At 42.3% G+C, this 21,201-nt stretch overlaps 2 protein-coding genes across 3 annotated transcripts; one reads left to right on the top strand and one right to left on the bottom strand.

Annotated features, from left to right (window-relative positions):
- Nucleotides 1–861: 861 nt before the first annotated feature.
- On the bottom strand, nt 862–9,855 carry zbtb41 (zinc finger and BTB domain containing 41). Its single transcript, XM_086097776.1, is given in 12 exon segments — nt 862–1,946; nt 2,418–2,506; nt 2,608–2,713; nt 3,997–4,103; nt 4,178–4,273; nt 5,138–5,267; nt 5,821–5,968; nt 6,090–6,165; nt 6,306–6,368; nt 6,370–6,511; nt 6,599–7,654; nt 9,242–9,855. Coding segments are annotated over 11 exon segments (2,511 nt in total). The 5' UTR covers nt 7,614–7,654; nt 9,242–9,855; the 3' UTR covers nt 862–1,407.
- A 993-nt stretch (nt 9,856–10,848) lies between these two features.
- On the top strand, nt 10,849–20,922 carry LOC147181984 (protein crumbs homolog 1-like). 2 transcript variants are annotated; one of them, XR_015097339.1, is made up of 8 exons: nt 10,849–11,017; nt 11,484–12,431; nt 14,101–14,651; nt 15,026–15,191; nt 16,861–17,761; nt 18,628–18,669; nt 19,622–19,734; nt 20,108–20,256. XR_015097339.1 is itself a non-coding variant. In XM_086097774.1 (8 exons), exons 1-8 carry the CDS (start codon nt 10,969–10,971, stop codon nt 20,358–20,360), a joined length of 3,033 nt encoding a protein of 1,010 aa, XP_085953900.1. In that variant the 5' UTR covers nt 10,849–10,968; the 3' UTR covers nt 20,361–20,922. The 2 variants fall into 2 exon arrangements, 1 of the variants encoding a protein (XP_085953900.1); XM_086097774.1 differs by having other exon boundaries at nt 19,612–19,734; nt 20,108–20,922.
- The last annotated feature ends 279 nt before the right edge of the window (nt 20,923–21,201 follow it).

Raw genomic sequence — 21,201 nt, 5'->3', positions numbered from 1 at the left:
TGAGCAACACATACTCTAATGATATCAAAAGTCGCATTATTTTAGATTTTATGGACGGGAGCCATGCACCTCCCAATGAACATAGCCTACAAAAAATATTCTGACTCTCGTTCTAATTTTTTTTTTTAAAGAATGATTTGGGCTTAAGTAGGGATGGGAACATCTTTGGGACACACATATACAGTATCTTTTCATAGAAGTCGGGCCGGGCTTTTCTCCGCGGTTCGGAGTGAATGCGCGTATCAAATGCACTGTACTAAAACAAGTCAAATACGAATAAATATTTAAGCAGTATACGCTCTCTCTCTTGCCCCGCGGAAGTGCTGGGAAGGCGGAAGTGTTTGGGAGTGTTTCTACGAGTCCGTGGGAAAAGACAAGCGTGTGCCACAGTGGATAAAAAAGTGGGTCAAAATAATAATAAACCAATACTGCGACCCTCAGTCTCCCGGTGGCTCCTTTTGTTCGACCATCGGGCCGAAAGTTTGGCGACATGCAACGGGTGTTGTCCACGGAGGTGACGCTGACCGAGGGAAAACTCTCCCGTGTCCCCGACCACGGTCAGAATACCGAGCAGGAAAGGATAACACTGTCTCGTGTGACAAAAAAAAAGGCAAGACTGAAGTCGCACAAGCGTCGCAGGAGGACGTGGATCAATGTTGGAGCAGTGTTAATAATGGAGTAGGTGGGAAAACCTTAAGAGGGTGAAACGATGTAACAATATGATATATTATTGTTACCAGTTACGCCAATAGGGGGCAATCTTGTACCACGAGAGGCAGGTTGAAGCCTGAGTGTGTAACAAGTGTTGATGTGGAGACGCTGCATGTTGAATAAAGACCGACTGAGTTGAGCAAGAGCAAAAAAGCTGGACGTGTTTTTAATATAAAGATCCACACTTTAACAAACGGGACCCACAGCTTTGTTTGTACTGTAAAAGATAAGACCTCGTCACGAAAATGCGAGATATGATAAGAAAATGCACAATAAAACTACACTAACTAACGTCTCGGCAATCTGGGCGCGTGCACGTCGCTGGCTTCCATTCCGCTTTTGGCCAGAGAGCTCGCAAATCTGCAAAAACTCAGTATCTTGCAACGTGTAGCTTTAATGTGAATTTTCGACAGTACCATGTCTTCAACTCAGGTCCTGCATGTTTTCGAGGCATCTCTCCTCAAACACACCTGATTCAAAGGATCGGCTCATCAGCAAGCTCCGCAGAAACCTGATAACAATCCTGATCATTTGATTCAGGTGTGTTGGAGGAGACTTCATTCAAACGTACCTGAACCTCATTCATAATTGAAACAAGTAAAATAAATACTCAAGTCAAAGTACCGCTGTCATTATTAGCAGTTGTACACAAGTTCTTCCGTTTGTCTTTGGTTTTGCAAGACTGTGGCTAATGTTTCACCGGTGACTTTGGTTCGAGTTTGAGATGTTCTCCACGGAGGAAGTGGAATCCAAAGCGAGCAGGGTTCCCAGGTACGCCTGCTCTCGGGTGTCTAGCATCTGATCGCTCCTCACGGGAGGGACGATGTTGGTCGACTGGGGCGCCAGGGTGTACTTCTCTAAAAATGCCAGCTCTGAGCTCTGGTAGCCCGAAATTGGATGCACTTCTTCAGCGTCCAGTTGGCCTTGCCCAGGTCTACCCGCCATCTGGACGGAGTCTAAAGTGTCAGGCACACAGACGTCCGACTTGGGTTCCGTACTAAAAGGATCCGGACCCATTTTGTCCTGGCCCAGGGTTCCGCCGAGAGGCTGCTCAAGAAAGCGGATGCTGTGGACGTGGTCCACGTGATACTTGAGCTTGTCTTTTCTCTTGAAGGCGGCGTTGCACTGTTGGCAGCTGAAAGGACGCACGTCCGAGTGGATTACCATGTGCTTGGTCAAGGTCTTCTTGATCCGAAATGTCTGGTGGCACTCCGGACAACTGAAGGGTTTCTCACCTTTCACAGGAACATCAAACCAATTGAAAAAAATAAATTAAAATACTGTACTGTAGTATTGTTTCAAGTACCAAGTAAAATGATTCAGTGCCATCATTTTTTTTTTTTTAAGTACCAGTATTTGAAAAGACCGCACGCCCCCCCCCCCAAAGGCATAAGCATAATTAAAACTATAGGCATTTACAAGCAGTATTAAATGTTAGGTAATACAGGAAAATTGTAACTACAAAATGGACTACATGGGCTACTAGTAGCTGTATTGGTTATTTGGCAGTGCAGCTCGAAGCTAATCTTGCACCATGCAGGATGTGTATTCAAATCAAACACACCGTCAATTAATTAAATCTGTCAACACCAAGTATCCACAAGATGGCGCCTGCCAAAAAAGTGAGTATGCAAATTCAGAAGAAACTGGTCACGTCGTAGCAGTGGTTGGGAGGCGCTGCTCACGTTCATGATTAAAGCAATTACCTGAGTGGGTCCTGAAGTGCATTTCCAGACTGGACTTTCCTTTGAATTCTTTCTTGCAAACCTCACATTGATGCATGGGTGTTTTATACCTACAAGAATAAGAATGGAGATCTTTTTCTTTTTTTCACAGATAGGAGAGAGAATAATATGGCTATAATAAATGCAAACTAGGCATATGTTGACAACATACTTCTGCCACACTTTCTCGCCCAAATGAACATTTCTGTAGTGGACCGCCAGGTGATCCTGCCGTCGGAAACACTTCCCACATTCTTCACACTGATGTGCTTTTTCACCTGAAATAAAGCAGACACGGTGTAAATAATACAGTGATGCCTTGAGATATGAGTGATTGGTTTGATTGATTCTTCTCTTTGACCCGCGAGAAAGAATTTGAGGTACGCATCCTGAACTCAGCTCACTTCACATCAAGCAGCTGTTTGGCAGATATACTGCTACTCTCAGAATATGTTTATAGCCAAACTAAGCATAAAACAAAGATAATTATACGTTATGCAACAACCATATCTACCTTATACCTTAAAAGCAACAGTATGTATAATTTAGTGCCATCTAGTGGTGCACTAATAGAATGCAACGACCTAAACGACAAAGCCACTTATTGTCGACTTTTGAGACTAAAAAAATATATAAATACTTTTATACTATATATATATAAGTGGACTTTTGATACTAAAAATATATATAAATACTTTTATATGATATATATTATATATATATATTTTATTTTTTTATTTTTTATTTTTCTTCTATAAAGAGCTCTCAGTATTGTTCATTCGGAAATGTCATCATCATTGCTCTTTATTTATTTTTATTTATTTATTTATTATTATTATTATTATTATTTATTTACAGGGGACCGCAGCACTGCTCTATACTGCGGCCCCCAACCGATGGCACCCCCACAAGCCCCTCCCCCCCCCCCCCCAAGTTGTGTGGTGCATTAAAATTGGAGGGGAGTTGTAGGGTGAAGACGGTGTTTCCACCCTACCCCACCCCCCAAAGTGTGTTATGTGCCCTATATGTCTATAAAAGTGTATTGTGCAAACCTAGTGTAGTGAGTTAAGAGGAGCGACCAGCGGGGCCCTCCCCAACCGGGCGGGGGCAGGAGGCGCACCCGCCCACCAAGCCCCCACCCACCCCACCGGGCATATGGGACCAGTCCGGCGGGGCGATAGGGCTCCATCAAATTAGTATGCAGATAATCTTTGATCATAGATACCAGCAAATTTGGGGTGCACATTATACATGAGTAGAGAGAAAAAGAAAACAAAAAAGTTAAAGTGCTATTGGTCACAGAATGAATTAAACTCTTATCTCAAGGCACCACTGTAGATTCAACAGACACATTAGGTGTTGTACGTGTTGAAATGGCAACAACAGCTTGGAGCGTCATTTCTGAGGAATTGTACACTATCTGGCAAACTGCACCATTGTAATAGGTTCCTCATTTCATTATTTTTGTTTTTCAGCTCACTTTTTGGCAGTGATAAATCTTTCCACTGCCATATTATGAGGACCATTCTTAAATATATTTGGGGGATGAAGAGGATTGTACCAGAGTGCGTTTTCTGATGTTTGGTCAGGTGATCGTGGCGTACGAAGGTCTTGCCACATTCGTCGCACTCGTAGCGCCTGTCATTGCGGTGTCTTCTCAAATGGAGCCTGTCAAAAATACAGAAGTGCAAGAAAATTCACAAAGTGAACAACAAATGAAACTCAGATGCCCTTTGACCAACCTGTATGAGCTTTTGTGGCGGAAACTTTGCCCACAGAGACCACACATGTGAGGCTTCTCGCCGCTGTGGATCCGCATGTGCTCGCGCAACGTTGTTCTACCAGAAGGAAAAATGTTTTGAAAGGCGGCATCCAAAAGGACGTACATACGGACAGCGTGAGGAAGATAGGAAACCAATGAGCTGGCATCATTGTGAAATCATTCAAAAACACAAGCTAAAATTTTACCTTTGAAAACGGTGTGAATTTTAGTACTTCGAAACTTTTAATGTTTGTCGATCTGCGTGTCACCACTGTTATCTGCTCTCATGGTGAGGCGTCAGAGCTTCTGTAGACCGACCACCGGCGCCTCAATAACCAGATCAGTGCGCTAGTGGTAGAGTCTCCGCCCTGAGACTGGGAAGTTGTGGGTTCAAACCCCGGCCGGGTGATACCAAAGACTATAACAATGGGACCCATTGCCGCCCTGCTTGACACTCAGTATTAAGGGTTGGAATTGGGGGGGGGTTAGATCATCAAATGCTTCCCGAGCTCGGGCCCCGCTGCTGCTCACCGCTCCCTCAGGGGATGAGAACGAATCTTAACTGTGAGCTCCCAAAGTTTAGAACAACGTTTGGACAGTCAGGGAACTAAACTATGGAATGCTCTCCCCTGCTGAACGCAAATTGGAGACAAATACAAGTAAGTGTCTTCAACAAAAAACTCAAACAGTGGCTGAAGTCGGCCCAAAACTGCTCTCATTGATTTGAGAGATTAATTAGCACCATCAACTGTAAAGGAAATGTATTTTATCTTATATTATTGTTGGAAATAGATTTGTGATCTTAATTACTCTCATTTCTCTTACATCCGCCCGAGGGTCTGCCAATGAAAATGAGCTTAACTTAGCTAACTTTGTAAAATGTTGATTAATGTGCATTGTCCCTTTCAAATAAATAAATTCAAATTCAATCTTTTGCTACCTTTCCCTTACGGACTTTCCACACACAAAGCACGTCCACTTTCTTTTCCCTCCATGTGTGCATTCAATGTGCCGCCTCCTGTTCCCGGTATCGTTAAAATTTCGTCCGCAGATCTCACAAGGAAAAGGTCCTGAAAATGACAAACATTTGTTTTGTTTTTTTATGAACAGAGGCCATGTAATGTGCAAATTATTTCATGAAATATCTAGTGTTGTTGCGATACCCAGTTTTGAAGTATCGGCATCGCGTTTTTTCTAACAAAAAAAAAGCTGCCCTGCCATTGGTTCAGAGCACTCAAGGGCCAATAGGATATCTCGGCTCGGCATGCAGTGAGCATGTACATAAGTGAATGTCGTGCACAAGCAAGACACAAGATGCTGCATCCAAAGTCCTATATTAGCGTCGGAAATAATGGTATCGGCATGCTACTTGTTAGTACTTGCCGATACCAATGTATTAATGCAGTATCGGGGCTTCTCCCGATGCCGGTATCGGAACAACACTAGAAATATTGTAAGATGGTTAATTTATAAAATAATTCATGCTTATTTGTTATTGAATTATTTATTCATTCAGTTATGCTTAATAAACCCTTTTCTATTTTTAAGTATGTATGTAAATTTGTTACACGAAGAAAGAAATTGATTCCACTTGAAAGGAGTATTTTTCTTCATAGTGCTCACCCAGGTGGTACTTTTCTTGGTGCTTGAGCCTGGCAAACCTGGACCGAAAGAATTCGTCGCAAAAAGCACATTTGAATGGCCGATCTTGGGTGTGCAGGATCATATGCTCCTGCAAGTGAGTCCTGCGGGTAAATGACTTCAGACAAATCTGGTTCAGCAAGAAAAGAGAAATGGAGTAAAGTCATTTCATTGAATTAAATCCACATTTCGAGTTCAGGATTTCAGCTGTGGTTACAAAAATCATAATAAACAAGGAGCGCAGTCCTCACAGGGCATTTCCAGCCTTCACTCTTCATCTTCTTCTTCCTCTTGCTGAGAAACTCTTGGAGGTGTTCTGGGTGCAACCTTGCAGGACAGAGCAAAAAAATCAACACGTCAACCAGCATGTTGTTGCGTACATGCTAGATGCATTATGTTGGTGATTTGTGTTGATTGATTTCCACCAAGGCTGAAAATGTCTGAAATTGGGGTGAAGCTGGTCTCACCTGCGGACATGCTTGCCCAGGGTTTTGGTGCTAGCGTGGAGTTTATTACAGAAGGGACACTTGCTCTTTGATCTGGACGGGAGCGTTGCTGGCGTGCTTCTTCTTGTGAAACGTCAAGTTGGATTTGGTGGAGTAGCGCTGCAGGCAGACGTCACACTGGAAGGGTTTTTCTTTGGTGTGCACTCGGGTGTGACTCTCGTACTTGCCTGGTAGACACCGCAATCACCAATTCGGTGAGCTGTAAAACATGAATTATAAATAAACTTGGATAGTTAAAACGTAACCATTCCCACCTGCTCGATCAAAAGTCTTGTCACATTTGGGGCACTTGAGAATTTTCTTGCTGGCGATGCGGATGATGACAGGAGTCAGACCTTCGGGATAGACGGGACCTGGGGCTGATGCTTTAGCGCCCTCCTCAATGGGACCTTCATCCTCCTCAGCCAAATAATCTTCCGCGTGTGATGATCTTGTTTCATCCACTACCAGTTTGTATTCTGTGGCTTCTTCTTCATTCCATCTTTCTTCAAACTGCTCCCTTGGCGATTGAGTTATTTGTCTTTCCTCAGTGTTGTTCATGCACTCGATATCGTCTTTCTTATACTTGGTTGGGGGTTTCCTCCTTCGAGCTGATCTTCGCATGGTAGCCGCCTTACACATCTTCTGGCCCTTACTTGGAGTTGGCAAGTGACTGTCACTCACACTGTCGTCCTGTGGTGAGTTTTCCACACAAAACTGCTGATCTAATGAGCCTTGAGTGGCTATCATTAGTGATTCAGTCTCATCCCCGCTTATCGGGTTGTCGTTTGGCACTTCCTCACACAGCAGCTTTAACACATCCATCATGTCTAGGAAGCGGGCCGCTTCAGTTACAGCCTGGAGCTCGGTCTCGGCAATAACGCACTCCGATGTGTACAGCAAGGCAAGCAGGTGCTGGAAAACCGAGTCGTCAACGTGATCCAGAGTCACGTGGGTCATAGCGGGATTCTTGGACAGCTCGGCGTGGAAGTAACTGCTCCCGTGGGCCAAGACCACTTTATGGGCGCCGTACAGCTTCCCACCCACGGACACGGACACGTCGCAGAACCTCTGCCGAGTTCGATCCTCGTTCAAGAAGTTCACCAGGTTGCAACTGTGATGCGCCATGGTCAAGTGCCGGATGTGTGGAGCTGCTTGTCGGGCACTTGCAGGGATGGCTGAGGTGCCGGATGCTGTTGTGCATTTTTTCATGGCTCTGCTTTGCCTGCTGCATTTGGCAGGGGAAGAATTGCTTGTTCTCTTTTCCATTGGGGTGTTTGAGGATACCATGGTTTAATCCTGAAGGGCTACAAAGAAAGTGTTTTGAACACCTTAAACAAACAAACAAATAAGGATATTAAAAATGAAAAACACCTCCCATTATGACGCAGCACAACTAAAACCACAATACAAGCATTTTGTGAAAGTCATACTTATTCAACCATTTCAATATAAACCAAGCCTCTATTGTATATGTAAAGGTCATCTTTAGCTGTTATAGCCTATAAAAAGTCTCCAGACATCTGTTCAAATGCCAGTTTTTTTGGGATAATTAAAAAAAAAACACTATTGCTCCCTATAATGTACCACCCTAATGAAAAACTATATGTATTAGAGGGGGGGAAGTTAAAATAAACAACTGAGATAACATGATTGCGCAAGTGTGAACACCCTTTTGTAAATGGGGACATGACTATGTTCAGGATTAACAATCACATTCAAGTTCATATTAGATGTAAGTCAGCACTCAACCGCCACCATTTAAAGTGCCACTGATTAACCCCAAATAAATTTAGCATAGACTTGAAGGTTTTGCGCTAAAACTGACTAATAGGGGTGTTAGATATTACAGCGCGCAATTCTCGAATCGATTCGATATGCGGCCAAATCGATTTTTAAACATCAATTTTTTATGGGAATATTCAACAAAACGTCTTACTTAGGGTTAGGATTCACACATTAAGCATGGAAGAATGTTATATTAATGGAACATTAAGCCTTAATATTTTATTTCAGTGCTGTTCAAACATGAAACAGACTGCAAACTGTTTGTTAAATGCAGTGGCTCAGTTATAAGCCTGAATTTCAGATAAATAAATACATTTTCATACAAATCTTACAGTGTACATGTACAAGTTTACTGATTAGTATTTTCTAATTTTGAGTTAAAAAAAAAACCGCAACAATCAATTTTTAGATTCATATCAGGATTAACCTGTATCGAATCGAATCGCCAGGTACTAGGCAATTCACACCCCTACTGACTGACATTCCAAACACATTTTTCCACATTTGTTTGGGAGATTTTATTATGGTCTGATGAAACCAAGGCTGAACTTTTTGGCCAGAAGTATGATGGTCACAAACGTACACCGCTCATCACCAAATGAACACCATAACTACAGATTTAAAGTGAAGCATGTTTTGGGGCTGCGAGACAAAGTGGAATGAATTATTGGACACTTTGAAATAGCCTTCACGCTTCTGCTAAAGAGCCAAAATGTCCGGAAAAGCTTTATAGAACAGCTGAACTTTATTTGGGGTTAATCAGAGGTACAACGGTAGCAGGTGTGTGTTGCCTCCTAGTGTATTCAACATGAGTATGAATGTGATTGGTTAATCTTAAACACAGTCACGTTCCCATTTATAAGAGCGTGCACACCTGTGCAACCACTTATCTCACTTTTATTTTTTTTACTTCTGGGGGAAAAAAATAAACCAATGTGTAGTACTTTTTTTTCTTTCTTTTTTTTAAATATCCATTGCATATGGCTAACACAAGTGTACCATACGTAGGCAGTGTACAATACCTATTGAATACTAGGTGTTGATTAAATCATGCACCGTGTACGAAATGTGTAAGGATTTACATGAATCAAATCCACGTAATGCTTAGTAAGTTAGTAGGCTATACTTACAATATCAAGGAACGACGGTTTGCTGGTAGTGTCTCCGGTGCATTATTACGCAGAAATCTGTCTGCCGGTTAACCCAGCCCTAAAAACTGCGTCATTTATTAAATTAAAGTACCGGTAAAGCATTTATACAGCCATTCTTGCTTAAATGAAAGCGTTGTGGTTGTACATTCGCTATCCACTTCAAGGACCCCTAACATCCGCTACCACCAGCCACAGGACAGACAGGGCCCCTCTGAGGAGATGTTGACAAACGACCTCAGCGCTCTTATGGACATTAGCGTTTGAATCGGGATTTTTTTTTCCCCCAATGTCAAAATCGTACCTCAAATATGTGAACCGTATTCACAAACACGTGTAAAGTCCAGCCAAAACCTCCACTTGGGGGGTAAAAATAAGCGTAGGAATAATAATTTTCTGTACGTCTGAAACGCCCACCTAAATTCTACAGGCGTCGCAACAAACAGCTCGCCCATTGGTAGTTCAAGAATATGTGACTAAACCTTTTATTGTATTTAAAGATTTAATAAGTTGTAAAAATCGAATACATCAGAAGACATCTTAAATTAATACCTATTTATAACTCACAAAAAAATTACAAAACAAAACAAAACAGGCGGAAGTATTGATGTCGAATGTTAGTGTTTCCGGTACTGTGGAATCTTGGGTAACGTAGTCAAAATTTAAATATGATTAAAATGCTCGGTTTTGATACGAGTGGTCTTACTTACTTTATATGAATTGATTTAGCAAGTACTACGTTTGAAAAAATATGGTAGTATTTGAAGTATAAAAGTTTTCACACGAAAATGTTGTGTTTGTTGCAATATGTTATGTCACGGTGAGAAGTCTCCATTACAACCACAAAAAATAAAATAATAATAATAATAATAATAATGATTTAAAAAAAAAAATTAAAAAGATAATATAAACTTTCTATCTTTATTTTGTTTACCAATGTTCTGAGAGAAGAGCATTCTCAGATTAGCGCAAATTACCTGAGTTGCCTTTGAAAGTTTACACTTCAGGCCAGCAAGCGGCTCTGCCAAGTGCTTAGGACAGATTTAAGAGAACATGTTACAGTACATGCACATGTCCTGGTTTCACAGCAGGGAAAATAATATGCATCTATTCTAAATGGAGAGAGAATACATCATTTGAATACATAATTTTAATGACACCTTTAGAGAATTTTGTTGTAACTGTTACAAAGACAATAAAGACTTTCTTATTCTTATTTTCCTTAGTTAGGAGTCAGTGGAGAGAATGTCAATGCGTCCACATAGACACGTGCATTTGTATGTCCTTTGTTATAACTAATTTGTAGCCAAAACAAATTACACATAAAAAAAAAATGAAACAGGGATTTTTCTTACTACTTTCATATTGACCTGTTCTACACTTTTTAACTTTACATTGTCTCCATTGAATCACACACACCCCGTTTTCTAATAAAAACAGTTCAGACTCAGAGTCAGATCTTCCTTGGAGGTATCACTCAAATTAGCCTCCTGGTTGGAAGCGCTCCCTTTGCCAACACAATTAAAGCGTAAGACATTGTAAGTGCATTAGCTTAATCTCTCCAATCTTGGCTTGAGACGATGCAGGCGTGTACACATGCATGCATGGGGGAGCAGCCATGAGGATGGAGCGGCATATAATTCCCCAGTTGGATTTGGCGTAAATGAACATCTTCCTGAATAGCTGTTAATTTGGAGGATTTGAGGACAATGTTAAAATTCACCGTGTATGTTTGGATTTCATGGTGGCTTTTTGAAGGTAGGCGGACATGAATATATATAGCACAGTAGAATACTACTGTTCGAAAAAATGGGTGTCATTTAGAAATGTCCTCATTTGGTAAAGCTTGTTTGTTTGAACACATTTAATCTGTTTCAGATGAATGTAATGTTATATTTTATTTGAAAATATGCTTTTTTTTAAACAAGAATTTCGAATTTTGATGTTACCCTCAACTTTTGACACTCAACTAATAAACTAATACAAGTGAGAATGTGAAATTCACTAGTCCGTCAGTAACTTTTATCAGTTATAACTAGACTATTTTGTGCGTTGCGATTAGTGCTAAAACCTTTTGTTACCCCGTTATGTTGTGACAAAACAATATGGGTGTATATCTCTCCGATAAAAGACGAAACTTGAGATATGAGCGCTCTATAGCGGCAGAAAACTCCACTCAACTCACTTCATAAGCAGTATCAATGACGCAATCTTGTCTTTCTAGGTATTTTCTCTGACGGGAACACCACCGGATGTGAACAGCAGCCATGTCGAAATGGTGGCGTGTGTGAGAGTCACCTTGGCGGTTTCAGATGCCTTTGCTCCCAGCAGAGCCTTCACGGCCGTCTATACGGGGGACAGACCTGCACTGTTGCACTTTCGGGCTGCGACGACAACCAATGTGAAAATGATGGAATATGCTCGCCCTTATTTATACACGGGAAACACAGTTACTCATGCATCTGCCTTGCCGGCTTCTCAGGCGCCAAATGCCAGACCTCCACTGTTTTTTCATTTGAGAGCCAAGGTTACATGTACATAGACACTCATCTTGTTGACCCAGAAGCCCCTCTGAATGTTACACTCAGCTTCCGGACAGAGAGACTTGTTGGGACTCTCTTGCAACGCAGAGTGGCCGGCCTCCTTCTCAGCATTGAGTTAATGGATGGCTATCTGTGCCTGCGCAGTCTCAAAAACCAAGGATCCAGCACGTTGGTTCAGCAGCTACCAGAATTTATGCCCAACAACAAATGGCACACAATGGAGGCCTCACTTGGCGGAGTGGTCAGCCTGATCCGACTCCTCTGTACTGAGGGAAACTGTGCCAGGGAAAGCAAAACCGAGGTCCAAGTTCTCGAGGCAGCCTATGCTCTCCCTGAACCTGGGACAGAACGTCAAAGCCTCTTCATAGGAGCAGCTTCAGACTACAAAACAGAAACCCCACATGCTTTTCTGGGTTGCTTCAGAGATGTGCTTGTGGACTCCCATCTGGTGGTGCCGGTTACGTCGGGGAAGGTTTCAGACGTCCAGGTTAACGTGACAATGGGATGCAACGATAAGGACAAATGTGACGACGGACCATGCCAGAATCGAGGTCGCTGCGTGAGCCAGGGATGGAGGAGTTACATGTGCGAGTGCCAAAGACCGTATGAGGGCGGCAACTGTGCAGACGGTAAGATGTTATAGAAGTATATGGGCCTCTTTAGATTATTTTCATTTCCCATTTGAGCGAAATGACGTACTAGGACTTGGAGGAAAAGTTGACCTCTTTGGAATCAGGTTTTTGCTTCGAGTTAGGTTTTCTTTTCCCATCTTATTCAAATGAGAATACTTGAAGGGAAGGTTGTTCTAAAGATGCTTCGGAAAGCTGGCTCAATTAAACCTTTAAGCCACCTTTAGGATAGGTTACTCTTGACCAACATTTACAAGATGTTACCCATAACCTGGGCAGCACGGTGACTGACTGGTTAGCACGTCTGCCTCCCAGTGCAGAGGACGTGAGATCGAGACCGGGCTTCAGCTTTCCGGGGTGGAGTTTGCATGTTCTCCACGTGCCTGTGTGGGTTTTTGTCCAGGTACTCCGGTTTCCTCCCACATTCCAAAGACATGCATGGCAGGTTAATTGAACACTAAAATTGTCCCTAGGTGTGATTGTGAGTGTGAATGGTTGTTCGTCTCTGTGTGCCCTGTGATTGGCTGGCAACCAGTTCAGGGTGTACCTGTAACTGTACTGCCCGAAGCTAGCTGGGATAGGCTCCAGCACCCCCGCGACTCTAGTGAGGAATAAGCGGTTAAAAAAATGCATGGATGGATACCCATAATCCTTTGCAGCAACAATATTCAAAGCAACAGGTCACGTGGTCGGCTACTGTCAGGTCCACTGGGAGCAAATTAGGGTTCAGTGTCTTGCTCAAGGACACTTCAACATGGTCACCAGAGGTGAGGATCGCACCCACAACCTCATGGATGGGAGATGACCACTCTACCACTGAGTCATGTCGCCCCAGCACTGTCCTTTCCTATGTTCAAAAGGAACCCCCATTTAATCTCACCTTGGCCCAAAAACATTTAAAAGTTAAGGTATGATGCCATAAAGATTAGAAGATTTGCTTTTTAAGCATTACAGGTGCTATATAAATAAAGGAGTGATTGATTGGATTATGGCTAAAAAAAGGTGAACAGGTCACTAATCTTACTATCCTGTGGCTTTTTGCGATACCACCGGACAGTAAAGTTAGTCAGCAGACTTTAAAGGAGCTTACAGGTAGAAATAGCATAGAGTTCAGACACATGCAATGAGGAGGCATTCAGGGAACACCTGGGCAAAGAATTTTCAAAAACGTGGGTTTGAGAAGCTTATCGAGATGAATTACACCATTTTACCGAATCACGCTAAGGCTCGACCACACCTGAGATAGTGTTGTTCTGATACCGGTTTTTGGCCCTCGATACTGATTCCGATACCCAGCTTTGCAGTATTGGCCGATGCCGATATTGTGCCTATACCTAAGTATTTTTTCTCAACATGAAAAAGCTGCCCTGTCATTGGTAACGCTAGTGAGTCACATGACGCCAAGGAGGGGAAATGGCTACTTGGGCTGGGGTGGACATTTTCACATAGGGGTGTACTCGCGTTTGCTGCTAGCTGTTTAGGCATTAATGGCTGTGTGTTGAGTTAATTTCAGGGCAGAGTAAATGTGCACTGTTATACAAGCTGTACTTTACATTGTGTCATTTCTTTTGTGTTGTCCCATGAAAAGATATAATTAAAAAAAAATATGAGGGGTGTACTCACTTTTGTGAAATATTGTATTTGTAAATAACTTTGTTTCCCTTCGCAGAGTATGTCACTGCAAGGTTTGGGAGCAAAGCCTTGGAAAGTTACGCCGTCTTCTCAATAGACGACGACCCTGGTGACACTTTAACTGTGTCCATGTTCATTCGAACCAGACAGCCCAGAGGCCTCCTCCTGATCTTGGCCAACAGCACCAGTCAGTACCTCCGACTTTGGGTGGATCAGGGCAGAGTCAAAATTCAAGTCAACAACTTTGAGACTTTGCTCGGCCAAAATGTGATCAGTGACGGCCATTTTCATCTGGTGACTGTGAAGCTAGAAGGTCTAGAGGTAACCTTGATCCAGTCGGCCCAGGTTCAAGGCTCTCGGCCCATAAGACACATCTGGGCGCATCACGGGGATCGGGTCTTTATGGGTGGACTAGCAGACCCGAGGGCATCAGCCACATTTGGAGGCTACTTTAAAGGATGTGTCCAGGATCTGAGGATGAACAATAAGCGACTTCAGTTCTATCCCATAACAACTTCTGTGGACTCTTACAACCTGGAACAGCTGATAAGTGTTGCGCCAGGATGCAGCAGTGACAACGCCTGTGCGGTAAGTTGCTGACCATAATATATAACGACATTAGGCAATGAGTATTTGCAACTGAGCCGTGCCCGTAGACCGGCACTACTGATTCTGTGGGCCATAGGCAGATTGGATCAACATGGTAACCCATAAAGGCTGAAATCTTATTGGACAAAACAAATCATCAGATGTTATTATAAGCTCTGATTCCCTCGTGAACGTAACGGGGATAATCACAACAGAAAATGAATGTATGGATCATCCATACATCCATTTGTACCTTGTACAAATTATTGCGGAGAGCATGTTTTCTACCAAATTGAGCTACATTCTTATTCGAACACACTCTCTGTCAACATTTGCCTCAGTAGACCGATTTGAGTTCCTTTTCTCTACTGTAGGTTAACCCCTGTCTCAATGGTGGTGTTTGTTACTCCATGTGGGACGACTTCACCTGTAACTGCCCCCCCAACACGGCCGGGCAGCGCTGCGAGGAGGTGAAATGGTGTGAGCTGTCTCCCTGTCCCACCTCCACTGTATGCCGGCAGAGCTCGCATGGCTTTGAGTGTGAGTGACATATAAGTAACTGTTTCACACTTGTCTTGCCTTAAAATACACTAGTATAAGACCATCGCGACACTGTTTTATGAAGAAATTGGACTTCAATGAAGGCCAAATATGGGCATATCTAAACTTGGGTTGGAAACTCTGGAGGGAAGTGTGTGTGGTCTCCTTGGTCCACTGACTGGTGCAAAGGCACTGAATTAATTACAGCGTGGCTGATTGCAGGAGGGAACAGAGTTGAAGCAGAGATGCTACATAGGATTCCATTAAGACGTGCTAATCCCTGGTCAGATTAAGTCTACAGACACATGCTGGTGGAGGTTTGCGATGACGAGTCCTGCAGGAGATGTCACATGTTCACCTGGGAAAAAAGGAGGGGAGCTAAATACCTCGGCCAATAGGAACATATACCCAGTGACAGGAGATTTGGGGGTGACATTTCAGGATGTACATCAACCTTTACAGAAGAACGTCCTAAACTCTAAATTTTTGAAAGTCCAACTGTTCAATGTTTCAGGATGTTTTGCACAACAGGCGTAGCCAGAAATTCTTCAGTGTTTCTCGAAACAGGATTTGTTCTTGATAAAACATACAGAAAAAGGCCGGCTACTACCACCACGGATGAAAACACCGAACTCGTAGAGCAGGTGTTTGCGTTAAGACAGGGACAGTCTATGCAAAGGGCTGCACTGGAACTCAGCATCAACAAAACCTCGATTGAGCAAATGCTGTGCAGAGTGATATGGCTTTACCTAACTTTAAAGTTGTCACTCCCAGAAGCATCCACTAATTCAAGCTTTTGTTGATGTTGAGATTCAGTGAAACTCGTTAAGTAGACTTTCCTTGACTTTGTGCCTGCTCTAGGAGTGAGTTTGGTGTTTTCATCCACGGTGGTAGTAGCAGGCCTTTTGCTGCATGTTTTATCAAGAACAAATCCTGTGTCAAGAGACTCGTCATGGATAGTGTTAACTGTTGGAGTAGTGTGACAGCAATAACATTTATCAAACTGGCACTAAACTGCAGTCAGGACAGAAAAACGTTTTGCCAGGTGGCAATTTTGCATCATTGCCAGTTGATGAGCCATGGGCAACTAAATGGTATGATTTTTAAGTCTAAGTCTAAGCTGTCAAAAATCTGATGGCCTCACATCTGTCCAAACAATACCTGAAACAAAATAGAAAAATTATATAATGGGGTAGATGCCACGGACTACCAACTTCCGGGTTTCACACATCAGCGCCGTTTCCGGCCGCTGCTGGCCGCGTTCCAACACTTGCACCCCCAGCTCTGCGCACCCCAACCACGCGCTCCCCCGCAAGGCGTCTCAGCTCTCTGAAATGTTTCGGACAACTGAGACAGACACGCGACTCACTCGCACCCGTCGACGGGAACGCGCAACCAAGGGGCACAAGGGCGGACGCGTAAGTACTGGGACGCAGCCTACAGGTCGCAAACCGGAACAGGAAACAAAGCTGATGTGTGAAACCCGGAAGTTGGAAGTCCGGCATCTACACCATTATGTAGCTACAGGTGATAATTATGGCATTGCGAAAACAACAAATCTGATGGGTGGCTAAATTACTGCTATATAGACAATATTTAACTACCCTCTCTAAAGAATGGTCAATGTTCAATAGAGTGCCTTAAAGTCCCTTTTTTCTTCCTTCTATAGGTCTTTCCAATGTAACAATTCGTCCAGAAAGTGGAGTTTTGCACTACCGGAACAACAAGAACAACCGGACCATCAGCCTTAGCGGTGTCTCTCTCAGCTTCCGCACAAGACAGTCTGCTGCCACCATATTGCATGCACGAAGGGGCTCCAAATACATCACCGTCTCCCTTCAGGACTCCAGAGTGGTTGTGCAGCACCGGGCTGGAGTGGACCAAGATAGTTTGCCCATACAGAGTGAGAGTGCAGTCAGTGACGGAGAGTGGCACTCTGTGAGCCTCAGAATGGACAGTGCAGCCTCTAAGTGGATTATAAATGTGGATGGGAGTAGAGCCGAAATATCAAAGTTCGGTGTTGGGGACTTGGATTTTCTTTCAGAAGGAGCAGATGTTTTCCTAGGTGCGCTGAGTTTGGACTCCCCAATGAGTTTTTCTGGATGTCTGGGTCCTGCAGAAATCGGGGGCCTTCTACTTCCTTTCCACTTGGACACAGACATGAAACTTCTCAGACCTCAGGAAGAGCAGTTTTCGCAGTTGAACGTCAACGCCAGTCCACACTACGGCTGCTGGGGGGCGAGCGTATGTGCGCCCAACCCTTGTCAGAACCAGGGTGCGTGCGAGGATCTGTTCGACCTGCATCATTGCAACTGCCCCTCGACGTGGAGCGGTCCATTGTGCCAAGAGCCGAGTGACCCCTGCGTGGCCAAGCCGTGCATTTATGGAAACTGTAGTAACATTCCTGGGGGGTACCAGTGTGTGTGTGAGCAAGGCTACACGGGGGCGCAGTGTGAGATGAATGTGGATTTTTGTGAGAATAGCAATTGCAGCAATGGTGGGACATGCCTCAAGGGATTCCAGAGCTACTCATGCCTCTGCCCCCTGAACCTGACTGGCCAATATTGCAAGTTAGTTCTTATTCATCATTAAGAACATCAAAAATTGAGCATGTATGGAAAGCCATTTGAGCATTTTTTTTTCATATCCAGTTTAACTCTTACATACTGGTCATTTGAAATTGAAAGCAATAAAATACCCTAAGAATTATTCTTTCACCCAAAAAGTTGATGACATCAGTGACCCAAAATACACAAAAATACACAAAAATTCAAATAGCGATTGTAAGTCAGAACACTCGTATCTTAAATCACCTTTCCCCAGTGAAATGAATGTAAATGCAATTAATCCGTTTTTCTAAAAAAAAAATAATAATAAATAAAAAGACGACAAAAATGTACGTAACGTGTTTTTCGATAAATACCACTGTACAAAACTGTACTTTATAAAAACATACAGTGATAACTTGCATAGTACAGTCAGGCCGACACGAACAAAGACTTTCACAACTAAATCTTGATGCACTCTGCGTTCAAATATCGGTTTCTTAAATTGTTATATTGTTAGCCCACCAATGGTATTAGGCATCGTTAGTTAGCATTAAGCTAAGCAGACTTTTGTAAGACAAAATTTAGTTTGGTTAAATACACAAAGGGTAATTCTCCTTCTACTAGTGACAACCATTACTGTATATAATTCTGCTTGTCAGCAGCTTCACTCGTAGCGAGCAGATACAGAAATGTGTAGAAATGTTAGAGTAGCCGGAAAACGTGAAGTTGTTCTATTAGTGTGCTGAATTGTCTTACTAATGAGGACAAAGAATGTGCAAGCACATGAACCTTGGCTGGACACACACACAAAAAATGTTCAAACGGCATTCCATGCCCTGAAACATCTTGACTTATATCTTGTACTAATGAAAACATGTCTCTTACAGTGAGAAAATTCCCGAGATCCCATGGTACATCGAAACAAACCCGTAAGTGCCTCAACATGAATGACTAAAAATAGTATTTTTAACATGTTAGCAAATAAACAGCACAGTGGACTATTAGCGTGGGCAAACTCGGTCCTCGAGGGCCCTGCAGGTTTTGGAGGTTTCCCTCTTCAAACACAAGCGGATTCCAATCAACAGGATCGTTATCAGGCTTATGCAGAGCTTGCTGATGAGCTGATCATATATCAGCTGTGTTGGAGAAGGGAAACATCCAAAAACCTGCATGCCTCCAGCCCTCGAGGACCGAGTTTGCCCAACCCTGGGTTAGCACAACCCTTAGCCCAGTATGCTATCGTGGGTATTCTCTATGTACTCCGGCTTCCTTCTACATTCTAAAAACACTAAACACACCCTGAATTGATCTATGTAAGGATAAGCGGTATTCAGAATTGATGTATGGATTTTCAAAGTGTAGTGCGGCTATCCACGAGACTCCAGTATAGTAAATGTTTTAAGTACAGTTCAGTTGAATTTAACTTTACAAGTACAATATGTTTGTATTTAATTTTTCAGAACTGTCTGTTTCCAAACATCTATTTAAGTAAAATTCTCATTCATCAAGTTTCATATATATATATATATTTATTAAGACTGTCACTTCCAAATATTTTTTAAATCGATTGTACTAACGATTATTCCATCATGGCCTCAACCCCCATATTTTATTTTCATAAATTTAACACTTTTTTGTTTTAACATATTTTTTTGTTAAACACTAAGGTTCAGCGTAGATTAATTGAGTGGATATAACTATTAATTAATTATCATCTTATGTACATATGCATTATTAAACACCAACAAAATGTGCCTATGCTAAAGAGTTAGCAATCACGATATCACGATTAGCATTAGCGTACTAAGCTATATAAAATGTTCTAATGTTTGTATTCTTTTCTCTTCTTTTTTATGGGGGGATCTGTCAAGTCTTCCTCAGCTACCTGAGTCAAAATGCAGCGGTATAAGATGGAACTTCAGCTGCTTTAATGGAGGGAATTGTTCAGTAGTGGACAACAGTTGTCTCTGTCTACCTGGCTTCTCAGGAGAATGGTAGGACATGCATCATTCGCATTTCCTTTTATTAGTTCCTTGCCTACGTTGGACTAATTGAACACACATGGGGGCGCCAGAAATACAAAAACTAATTCTTGGGGTAAAGTGAAGGAAATGTTGGCGGATGAAGATCTTGATAGTCCGAAATGACAAAAGAAAGAGGCAAAACATCGCAAGACATGGCGTGAGGAGACATTCAGTACAAATGCATCACTTTTGAAATTATTTTATTTTGACAATAAGAGAAAGAAAAAGTATTCATACATTGATATCCAACGCTGTTGACCGGATTGCTCCAAATTATAATCAATAAAGGTTGGGAAACTGTTATGTGATACTTTTGTCTTGATCTCCTTTATTTTGGCTGCAGGTGCGAGAAGGACATGGACGAGTGTGCCTCTGACCCGTGTATGAACGGAGGCTTTTGTCTCAACTACATCAACAGATTTGAGTGCGTGTGTGATTTGAATTACTCAGGTATCCACTGCCAAATAGACATCAGTGACTTTTACATATACGTCTTCCTGGGCGTGTGGCAGAACGTGTTCCAGCTGGTGTCCTACCTCATCATACGCCTGAACGACGAGCCCGAAATCGATTGGGGGTTTCAGGTTGACGATTAGCTCACATTTGTACACAAACGCTGTTAAAAATAATGAACTGCAAACACAAACAAGGGGAAAAACAAGAACCTTGGGCTGGGTGATAAGGCCTTAAAAAAATAAAATCTTGCTTATTTTTGTTGGAATCTCGACACATGAAACACTTAATACAATCAATTAAGCAAGCATCCACCCTATGAGAATCGCAGTCAAGCATTCTAACATAATCCGATTAAGCATGTTCAACGTGTATGCTTTGTTTAAATTTCCAGCGCAATTTATGCACATAATCTGGGTGCAATTGTTGTCATTGTAGAATATAGATTTAGACAGAAATAGAGAGGTGTGTTGTAAACAGACTGATCTCCAAATGACATTTCTGTTTTGTGTCATTTTCATTTCAATGTGGTTATCATACTGAAAAGCACAGTGTCTTGTGCCTTAGCTCCTGATTTTGAATGTAAAAACTGTTTTCTGATCAAGGCATGTTTGAATTGTTCTGTGAGACATTTGTGTAAGCTACAATAATAAACATGCTGGATTGCATTCCTTGCACAGTGTACCTGGCTGAAAAATAAATCTAACTTTGAAGAAGAAAAAAATACTTGTAAAAGGCTTTTATTTAATTTCTGTAGCATTACTTATACAAACAAAAAATATATTACTTCTGATTCCACTTTTACAAAAAATTTAATATTCAGCTTTCATTGTGTCGTCTACGATTGCAGGCAACTTTTGATTTCAGTTTAGATTTTTAAATGATTCACTCGGGATACAAAAACATAATAAGGGGAAACACCCCCAAAATATAGGAACAAACCTTCAACAATAGGAAATTAAGAGAGTATATCAAGGCTCACTT

Source organism: Leptonotus elevatus, chromosome 1 (assembly GCF_054856555.1).
Source record: "Leptonotus elevatus isolate MCC_2025b chromosome 1, RoL_Lele_1.0, whole genome shotgun sequence".
NCBI classification, from domain to species: Eukaryota; Metazoa; Chordata; class Actinopteri; order Syngnathiformes; family Syngnathidae; genus Leptonotus; species Leptonotus elevatus.
The sequence above is the reverse complement of the archived record's forward strand: the minus strand, read 5'-3'. Positions and strand labels throughout refer to the sequence as shown.